At 40.0% G+C, this 10,861-nt stretch overlaps 1 protein-coding gene across 1 annotated transcript; it reads left to right on the top strand.

Moving 5' to 3' along the window:
- The first annotated feature begins 976 nt into the window (after positions 1–976).
- Positions 977–10,383, top strand: LOC137870313 (vitellogenin-2-like). Its single transcript, XM_068707422.1, has 34 exons — positions 977–1,016; positions 1,448–1,468; positions 1,594–1,745; positions 1,853–2,104; positions 2,193–2,354; positions 2,446–2,594; positions 2,701–2,851; positions 2,939–3,096; positions 3,174–3,339; positions 3,433–3,558; positions 3,653–3,874; positions 3,966–4,183; positions 4,280–4,377; positions 4,461–4,585; positions 4,901–5,002; positions 5,127–5,246; positions 5,349–5,535; positions 5,615–5,708; positions 5,827–6,012; positions 6,097–6,247; positions 6,335–6,533; positions 7,078–7,505; positions 7,597–7,641; positions 7,722–7,793; positions 7,888–8,094; positions 8,186–8,328; positions 8,574–8,712; positions 8,822–8,951; positions 9,043–9,226; positions 9,327–9,421; positions 9,521–9,615; positions 9,713–9,878; positions 10,026–10,187; positions 10,271–10,383. Exons 1-34 carry the CDS (start codon positions 977–979, stop codon positions 10,381–10,383), a joined length of 5,058 nt encoding a protein of 1,685 aa, XP_068563523.1.
- Positions 10,384–10,861: the final 478 nt, after the last annotated feature.

The following is a 10,861-nucleotide window of genomic DNA, read 5'->3' as shown; positions in this document are numbered from 1 at the left end:
CCTGTTGGATTATTATGTTTGGATTGTAGCATGTAGTAGTAATGTTAAACATAATGTAAACAGGTAAATTGTTCATCCCTTTAACCATTGCATATGTCAGCCATTGCATGTAACTTTACCAAGAGTATTGTTTGAAAATGTGTTCACTTCATTCTTTAACACAGGAATAAAAAGTACTAAAAAATAAATAGAAAAAATTCATCACCATCGCACTTTTATTTTCTCTAAATGTATCTTCAGCTAACATTTTTGATTGACTTGAGTTGATAGACTTGATTTGATTTTGATACAATTATATTTTCCATTAGATTATTTTGAAACACAGTGTAAGTGAGAGTTAAGTAAACTGATGTTGGATTGTTGTTTGGAGAGTCAACAATTCCTGGATCCAGCTGAAAGCACTGTGATAAAATTGCAGGTCATAACACACTGACATTTTAATGAAATATTGGAATGGTAACATGTTTATGCAACAGAAACCATTCTATGATTGCATTTTTATAATATTTTATTTCACAGTTGTATTTATCATAATAAGGTGATATTTAGTCATTGGATCCTTAAAAACTGTAACTGCTTAATTTTGGCCAATTATCGAATAATAAAATACACATACATATATACATGAATTCCATTTTTTGATATGTATTATTAGTTAAATAGTTATGGATGAATGTATATAAATGTGTTACACTGTCATAAAGGTTAAAATAGCATTTCATTTCATTTTTTGAAAATGGGTTATGCCATGAGAGAAAAAAATCTATGGATTTTGGACATTGAGCTGTTTGTGTCAGGCAGTCAGGTTAAGACAACTTGTCTGACATGTTTCATTCGTGTTTGTCTAATCTGCATGGTCAGGGCAAGGTAACATCAGTGACAATGAAGGTGGATACTTAGTTAATGATACATTTTGAGCAGCAAAAACTGGGTATATAAGAACACCTCTTCTTGTAGTTCTTCACATTCATCAGCCATGAGGGTGCTTTTGCTAGCTCTTGCTGTGGGCCTTACCGGTGAGTATGTCTTTATGCATTTAAAAATGAATTCAACTTAACCTAAAATTGAATTAAGGTTCTGAAAATGTTGCTGTTTGTTGAATGAGATAATAGCAGAAGAACATTTGTACATGGTAGCAATTATCTACTGTTATTATGTTTTATTAGGATATAAATAACTTAAATATTTAAGAAAACTACTTCTGCACTTGCTGACAGTGTAATGCTGTTGATATACAACCAATGATAGAGCAGAAAAATAGACATTGAGTTCTTCAGTGTTACTAACCGTCTTTCTGTCACTTTGTAAAGTCTGTTTTTAAAGGTGCTAAATGAATAAAGTTATTATTATTATTATTTCCAGTTAAATACAGTCTGGCAAAAAAGATGCCATATAAAGGATAACCTTTAATTTTTTCCTCACGTATCTTTTTATTTCTATTTTGTAGCGTGTCACCAGGTGAACTTTGGTAAGTTGTCATTCTGTTATGTTAAAAATATAATTCTGGTGTATAGATATAAAACGTTTCTCAGTTCAAAATTTTATTGAAATGGAAATGTATTCACTTGTTGGTTTTACTGTCTATTATTGCAGCTCCAGAGTTTGCCTCTGGAAAGACCTATGTCTACAAATATGAGGCCGTTGTTATGGGCGGCCTGCCTGAAGATGGTCTGGCACGAGCTGGAGTGAAAGTCCGTAGCAAAGTTATGATCCGTGCAGAGGCTGCTGACACCTTCATGCTGAAGGTAAAGACAATTTAAAAGTTTTAATTTATTTATGATTAATATTAAGTGAACTAGAATAATGAACAATCAAGTGTTCAATTCACTCAAAGTGCCATTCTTCCTTATAGCTTGTAAACCCAGAAATCTTTGAGTACAGTGGCATCTGGCCCAAAGATGATTTCCTCCCAGCTACCAAGCTGACTTCAGCCCTGAATGCTCAGCTCTCAACACCCATCAAGTTTGAGTATACTAACGGTGTTGTTGGAAAAGTGTTTGCTCCGGCTGGCATCTCTACAACTGTGCTGAATGTCATCAGAGGAATCCTCAACATCTTCCAGCTGAACATCAAGAAGACTCAAAATGTCTATGAGCTGCAAGAGGTACAAATAACTCATCTTCATAGAGTTTCAGTCACAAAATGCCACAATACTTAAACTGACAAAGTGTGTTTGGATTTATCTCAACTAGCCTGGAACACAGGGTGTGTGCAAGACACACTATGTCATCAGAGAGGACACAAAGGCTGAGCGCATCATGTTGACCAAGACAAAGGACCTGAACGAATGCCAGGAGCGAATCATGAAGGACATCGGTTTGACTTACACAGAGAGATGCGTTGAGTGTGAGGCTGTAAGTGCAAAGTCCCCCCCGCTTCATATTGTCTAATACAGTATAATCCTTGACACTGCTGGTGTGATAATATTGGGTCTTCTCAATGCAGAGAGGAAAGGCCCTGAAGGGAGCTTCTGCTTTCCACTACATGATCAAGCCAACAGACACCGGTGCTATGCTCTTGGAGGCAACTGGTACAGAGCTCATCCAGTTTTCACCTATCAACATCTTGAATGGTGCTGCCCAGATGGAGTCTAAGTATGTGGTTTAAATTAAAAAAAAGAGTGCAATGCCAGTGTCATCAGCACTATTCTCAGCACAAAGTGTCAGAGTGCAGATTGATAGTGCTAATGTTTATTTGCAGGCAAGTCCTGACCTTCCTGGAGATTGAGAAGACCCTATTTGAGCCTATTCAAGCTGAATATCTTCACCGTGGATACCTGCAGTACCAGTTTGGCGCAGAGCTTCTCCAGACACCCATCCAGCTTCTGAGGATCACCAATGTCGAGGCTCAGGTACTTCATGAAATTATCCCTCAGATTTTTGTTGAATTCATCTTGCAGCAACAAACTTTAAACTGAGAAATATTTTTGTCCTGACAGATTGTTGAGATTCTGAACCACCTGGTAACCTTCAACATGGCCAAGGTCCACGAAGATGCTCCTCTGAAGTATATTGAGCTCATCCAGCTGCTGCGTGTGGCAAGATTTGAGAGTATCGAGGCCCTCTGGACTCAGTTCAAAGATAGAGCTGATCACAGGTAACTGCGACTTTCAAGAGCCATGAAAAATATGTGCCATAGATAATACAATTATATAATATACATTTTTTTCCCAGGCACTGGATCCTGAATGTTGTCCCTGCCATTGCTACTCCTGCTGCTCTGAGGTTCATAAAGGAGAAGTTCCTGGCTGACGAGCTGACTATTGTAGAAGCTGCTCAAGCGTTGCTGGCATCTATACACATGGTGACAGCTGACCTCGAGGCCATCAAGCTTGTAGAGGCAAGTCAGCGTTACATTGTTTTTTAATTTGTAAGGATGTAAAAACTGGGATGCATTATCATCAATATCCAAATCTTGTTACCAACTTTTCAGGAACTGGCTAAGAACCAAAAGATCGAAGACAACCCAGTTCTGCGTGAGATTGTCATGCTGGGATACGGCACCCTGGTTAATAAATACTGTGCAGAGAACCCAACCTGCCCCGCTGAGCTTGTGAGGGTATGTATCATTTTTTAAGTGTGTTTTATATAAATTAAATTCAGGTATAACATCCAAGAAATGTGACATGAATGTTTTTCTGTCCCTTCCACAGCCCATCCATGAACGTGCTCTCCAGGCTGCTGCTAACAAGGTTAACATTGAGGGGCTCATTCTCGCTCTCAAAGTCCTAGGAAATGCTGGACATGCTGCCAGTCTGAAGCCAATCATGAAGTTACTGCCTGGCTTTGGAAGTGCTGATGCTGGTCTGCCACTCAGAGTTCACATTGAGGCTGTTCTGGCCCTGAGGAACATTGCTAAGAGGGAGCCCAAGATGGTGAGACTACATTTTGCGATTCCTTGCATAACTAAAAAATGAATGGATGGATTTAAGGCAGTTTTATGTACATCCAATCTTTGTGAACTAGATCCAGGATATGGCTGTTCAGCTGTTCATGGACAAGCATCTCCACTCAGAACTCCGTATGGTTGCTGCTATTGTGTTGTTTGAGACCAAGCTGCCCATGGGTCTGGTGACTACTCTTGCTGATGCCCTCTTGACTGAGAAAAATCTGCAGGTCGCTAGCTTTGTCTACTCTTACATGAAGGCTATGACCAAGAGCACCTCTCCTGACTTGTCCTCTACGTAAGAAATATTTAATTTAGCAAATTTTATTTCATTTTTGCAATTTAAACATGTAAGCACCAATAATCACATCATGTTTTAATGTACTACTTTCAGTGCTGCTGCCTGTAACATTGCTGTGAAGATCCTCAGTCCCAAATTCGACAGACTCAGCTATCGCTTCAGCAGAGCTCTCTATCTTGATACCTACCACGGTAAGGGCATAATAGGATCATGTATCATCAGAGACTTTGGATTAAAATGTGTGTTTTGACGGTTCTTGTATTTTGCCCTGCAGACCCCTGGATGGTTGGTGCTGCTGCCAGCGCCTTCTATGTTAACGATGCTGCAACTGTTTTGCCAAGAGCCATTGTGGCCAAAGCTCGCACCTACCTGGCAGGAGCTTATGCTGATGTTTTTGAGGTAATCGTGTTTTTCATAGCTAGCTAATACACTGAAAGGCTATTGTATATCTGGCATGTGCCCTCCATTCTGATACACCTTTGCACAACACGCTGTGTCAAATTATAATAGCAAAAACAACATTTAGCTAGCCATTGGAATTAATGTCTACATCTCAGGCTGCTTACCAATGCCAAGAATTCTAACATTATCTTAACATTAGATATTCACCTTCAGTAAATGGCACAAGCTTCATTAATATGGCTATATAAACCTGTCACATAGTAATCATTTTAAAAGTACTTACCCATTAAATGCTGTTTTTCCTTTTTTCAGGTTGGAGTGAGAACTGAGGGAATGCAGGAGGCCTTTCTGAAAATCCAAGAGGGTCCTGAGAATGCTGACAGGATGACCAAGATGAAACAAGTTATGAAGGCTGTAAGTTTAAGGGATCACTCTGATGCTAAATATATTTTGAATCTTTAAGAATGATGTGATCAAAGCACATTTTCATTTATAGAAGTTTAATGCAGTGTTCCAATTACTTGTCTTCTTCGCACAGCTTTCTGAGTGGAGGGCTCATCCTTCCAGCCAGCCCCTGGCCTCTATGTATGTGAAATTCTTCGGACAGGAAATTGCGTTTGCCAACATTGACAAAGCCATTGTTAACCAGATTATTCAGGTACACCATCGTCATTTTCTACGGTACTGTAAGTGACTGCTAAGTAATACAAGTATTATGAACTAAATATGTGATGTCTTATAAGAGATGTTGTGCTTACAGCTTGCCAGTGGACCAGCAATTCACACTTATGGCAGGGAGGCTTTGGATGCTCTGCTGGCTGGTTTCGTATCGCATTACGCTAAACCATTGCTGTTTACTGAGGTTCGTCGCATCTTTCCCACCGCCACTGGTCTGCCTATGGAGCTCAGTTTCTATACTGCTGCTGTGGCTGCTGCATCTGTTGAATGTAAGTTGCAATTGTGTAGCTTAACTGTTGCTGATTTGACAAAATGATTTATACCAATGCTAAAAATGTGTTTTCACAGTCCAAGCCACTGTTACACCATCTCTGCCTGCCGGCTATCAAGTTTCTCAGCTTCTGAAGTCTGACATAAACATGAGGGCTGCCATTAGCCCCAGGTAATACAGATGTAGCTTACTTGACAACTTATAAGGTTCTTCTCATCAGTTTAACTATCAAAAATAAATGTATTCGGGGAGATCACCCTTAAAATTGATATATTCTGTCCTTTTGCAGTGTTTCCATGCATACATATGCAGTTATGGGAGTGAATACTGCTTTTATTCAGGCTGTTCTGATGTCAAGAGCCAGAGTTCACACAATTGTTCCTGCAAAGATAGAAGCAAGAATTGACATGATTAAGGGCAATTTCAAGCTTCAGCTCCTGCCTGTTCATGGCATCAATAAAATTGCATCTGCACGGTACGTACTTGTCACCAAGTAACATGTATCACCCAGTTTGAAATTCAATTGTCCTTATTAAATTATTTTTCCTTTCTCCAACAGTGCTGAGACTTTGGCTATTGCAAGAAATGTGGAAGACCTCGCAGCTGCCAAAATCACACCAATGATTCCAGCTGCAGTTGAAGGACAGGTGTCAAGGGAGACCTTCTCCTCTAAGATGTCAAGGATGGCATCCTCTCTGACTAGTGACATGGTGAGTTTGATTCACTGACCATCTTTTCCAACACAAGCATTTACCCTTTTCCAAATTAATATTGTGACCTCTGTTGTTCTTTTACAGTCAGCATCATCTGAAATCCTTACCGTTGCCAGAGAACTGAGACTCCCCAAGGTGTTCGAGAAGAGAATGTGTGCTGAAAGCCAAACTTTTGGTTTCAAGGCATGCACTGAGTTTGAATCTCGCAATGCTTCCTTCATCAAAAAGTGCCCATTCTACACCATGATTGGAGAACATGCTTTCTTGGTTGAGGTTACTCCAGGCAAGTTAATAGATGATGTTGCGGCTTCCTTCTACTTGCCTTCCAAAAGCCACTTTAGATTTCCCACATACTAGCTTTCAAATGATTTGGTTTTGTTTTACTCACAGTTGTGGTGACTTCTTTGGCTTGTCAGACTTGTCGTGCGGTTAATCAAAGATAGATCAAGGTTGTTCCAAAACACATTCAAGAAAGGAAATAGGCCTTTACGACAATCAAAGCCAAATTAAATTAAATAGGCCAAACTCAAATAAAATGATTAGCACACTTAAATTGTCTAGAGGTTTACGTAAAATGGTAAACATTCAATCGATTTAGGTCAGCTTCAAATTGCTCACACCCGACTCTAATTAATTGGCTGGGGCTCCATGGGAATTGTATAATTCTTTCTTCTGTGGCCTACAGAGCATACTACTAAGTGGCAATATTGTTTGGGCTAGTTACACAAAACAAAAGTGGTCTCTAACAGACGATATTACATTACTTATAAGTCATTTTGTAATAAGTTGCTAAAAAGTAACATATCTATTTATCTATTTCTTTGCAGCTGCCGGACCAGAGGTCGAGAGGATTGAAATTGAGATTCAGGTTGGAGAAAAAGCAGCAGAGAAGATCATCAAAGTCATTAACATGAGTGAGGAAGACGAACCTCTCGAGGACAAGAACGTCCTGATGAAACTCAAGAAAATCCTGGAACCTGGTCTGAAGAACAGAACAGTAGCTTCCTCCAGCTCCAGCAGCTCTCGTTCTCACAGACCTCGCTCCAGCGTCTCTTCCTCTGCATCATCCAAGTCCTCCTCCAGCTCCTCCTCTTCTCGCCGTAACAGCAAGAAGGTGGCTTCAACCAGCAGTTCTTCAAGCAGACGTTCATCTCTCTCGTCCAGCAGCAGCTCTTCCAGCAAAAGCTCCTCCAGCTCCAGGTCCAGCTCCAGCTCCAGGTCCAGCTCCAGCTCCAGCTCCAGGTCCAGGTCCAAGGTGAGTCAGCTTTACCTATGAACATATAAAATGAAACCCAGTAGAATCCAAAATGTACGTGAAAGAATGAATCTATTTGTTTCTATTGCAGCAACAACTGTATGCAATGAACTTTACCAAGAACCACATCCACCAGGTAATCATCAGATTGATGAGACAGCCATTTTTTTTACAACATGTTTAAGCAGGCTAAATGTATGGTTTCTTTGTTTGCAGCATGCCCTCTCCACAGAACGTTCCAAAAGCAGCAGAAGCAGTGCCCACAGCTTCGAGACCATCTACAATAAGGTAAGTCATCAGACCAAGACATTTACAGACTGTTGTATTTGTTGGGAAAAAATCTAAACTTTCGTTATTATCAATCTCTGGTTTTCACTTAAAGGCCAAGTACCTCGCTAATGCTGTCACTCCTGCTGTGACCATTCTCATACGTGCTATGAGAGTCGACCACAAGGTTCAGGGATACCAGATTGCCGCTTACATTGACAAAACTAATGCCAGGCTGCAGGTCATTTTTGCCAACCTGGAAGAGAATGACCACTGGAGAATCTGTGCCGATGGTGTGATACTGAGCAACCACAAACTTATGGTAAAACAAATTTGATTTGGTGATGTTAACAACAGTTGTTAGAAATCTGTCTGATGATTGAGATTTTAACTCTAATTGAAATTTCTCTTAGGCTAAGTTTGCCTGGGGCCTTGAGTGCAAACAATACGAGACTAATATCACAGCTGAGACTGGTGTTGTGGGTAAAGAACCTGCACTCCGCCTGAAGATTACCTGGGACAAACTTCCAAAGACCATGAAGCGCCTTGCCAAAGAGTAATGGAACAAACTTATGCCGATTTCAAACATTTTTATTTTATGTTGTGTTAGAAAACCTGGAAAACAAAGTAATGAATTCATAGATACTCTCGGCAACTACCTTAATCAGGCATGCTGGATGTAGACATCTGTGTCTACATTACTTTCTTTTGGAATGATTTCATTTTAATTTTCCAGCATACCTATCTACCAAACATTTATTTAAAAAAATGAAAATAACCTTAATCTTTATGCATTCCTAGGATCTCTGACTACATTTCCCGCATCACAAAGGAATATGGAATAACCCAGGCAAAGGTCAAAAATGTTCGTAATCAGATCAAACTGTCTGTGGCTGCTGCTTCTGAGACAACCCTGAATGTTTTTCTGAAGACACCAAAGGTGCGGTTTTATTGCCCATTATTTACACACACAAAATGTCTGCATCATACTTTGTCACACAGTTTGCATATACACTCTTCATAACAATTTTGATATTTCAATATTACAGAGGACAATGTACAAACTTGGCGTGGGTATCCCTGTTTCTCTGCCAATCGGCGACACTGCCGCTGAGCTGGAACCATACCAGAACAACTTGGCCGACCAGATCTCCTATGTGCTCACCAAGGCTAATGCAGGTGAAAACATTTAAAGGAACAGGTTTTACTTAATAGTCAGGCGGATCAGTAAATAGTTAACTTACTGATTAATCTTTTTCTCCCACTTCAGCTGAGTGTGCCTTGGTCAAAAACACGCTGATCACATTCAACAACAGGAAAAACAAGATTGCGATGCCCCACTCTTGCTTCCAGATTTTGGCTCAGGATTGCACCCCAGAACTTAAATTCCTTGTTTTGCTGAAGAGGGATCAAACACAGGAACTGAACCAGATCTATGTCAAGCTCGGAAACCTGTAAGAACAACAAGTATTCATCAGTAAATTGTAGGAACTGTCTCTGAAAAAGAATTTAGAAATTAATTTCAATACATGTATTTCAATTGTTTTCCAACAGTGAAGTGGAGCTGTATCCCAAGGATAATGTTATCAAGGTCAAGGTTAACGGTCTAGAAATCCCCATCAGCAACCTGCCATATCAGCATCCCGCAGGTTTTTTATTCTATTAATTCAACTTGAACTGTCATGTTCAAATGTTTCAGTTTGTTGAAGGTAAAAAATCCCATATTTATATATTTGCATTCATTTCAGGCCAAATTCAGATTAGACAGAGCGGTGAGGGCATCGCTCTCCATGCTCCCAGTCACGGTCTCCAGGAGGTCTTCCTTGATCTGAACACACTGAAGGTGATACAAGAAATCTGACATCTATCTTTTAGATCTAGATGTATTAATCTCCATACTATTAATGGAGCAAACACTGAACTGTTTGAGATTTTTCCAGATTAAAGTTGTGGACTGGATGAGAGGACAGACTTGTGGACTCTGTGGAAGGGCTGACGGCGAAATCAGACAGGAGTTCCGCACACCCAACAATCGCCTGATCAAGAACGCAGTCAGCTTTGCTCATTCCTGGGTGCTGCCTGGAAAGAGCTGCCGTGATGCCTCTGGTAATACAATACTCGCTTCATCCTTCACTATAAGAATATCATTTTCTATCCAGAATGGCAAAATAAATCATATCAAGAAACTATTAAAAAGACTGCTGTTGTAGGTAAATAATTACAGTGTCGACCTTCCTTTGTCACCCTTTTCAGAGTGTTTCATGAAGCTTGAATCTGTGAAGCTGGAGAAGCAGGTGAACCTCCATGGCCAAGAGTCCAAATGCTACTCTGTTGAGCCTGTGCTGCGCTGTTTGCCCGGCTGCATCCCAGTGAGGACCACCGCTGTCACTGTTGGCTACCACTGCCTGCCCGCTGGTGAGTCTACACAAAATCTGAATTATACAATATTTTATTATCTTAAGTAGTGCCTAATTGCTTTACTCCCTCCATTTTTTCAGATTCTAACCTGAACCGCTCTGAGGGTCGAAGCAGCATCTTTGAGAAGAGCATTGACCTGAGGGAAGAAGCCGAAGCCCACCTGGCCTGTCGCTGCACCGCTCAATGCGCATAATCTCACTGGCTTCAGTCAAATTATGTTGTACCTTTTGTTTCATACAAAGTATTTCTGATTACCTTGTTGAACTTTCTTGTAAATTATTTACAATGGCAGTTACTAAATGTCAATAAAGCAAACTGAAAAATCACAAGAGGTCGTCCAACTTGTAATCTCATGTTGAAATGAAACATAGGTCAAACAAATGAATGACAAACAACCAAAACCAAGCTTGTCAATGTTACACTATATTTGTCACCTTTTAGCAAACCAAAATCTTTGCAGCACACTGTTCATCTTCTTTCACAATCTCTCCATTGAAAAACATTTTTTTTTATAATTTTTGTTGGCAAAAAGTTGCAAAACTCTAAACTGTAAAGCCATGAAGAATATGGCTTCATAAGATTGTAAATTTAAAAAGAAGAACCGGCCCCTTTCTTTGCCCTATTTACTTTTAAGTCTTGGTAGTCTACCTCTAGAACAGTGCTGTTCATGT

The sequence above is a fragment of the Cebidichthys violaceus genome, unplaced genomic scaffold (genome assembly GCF_023349555.1).
Source record: "Cebidichthys violaceus isolate CVI_PGR_0920_01 unplaced genomic scaffold, fCebVio1.0.p SCAF_13, whole genome shotgun sequence".
NCBI classification, from domain to species: Eukaryota; Metazoa; Chordata; class Actinopteri; order Perciformes; family Stichaeidae; genus Cebidichthys; species Cebidichthys violaceus.
Note: the sequence above shows the minus strand (reverse complement) of the source record. Positions and strands in the feature narration are given on the sequence as shown.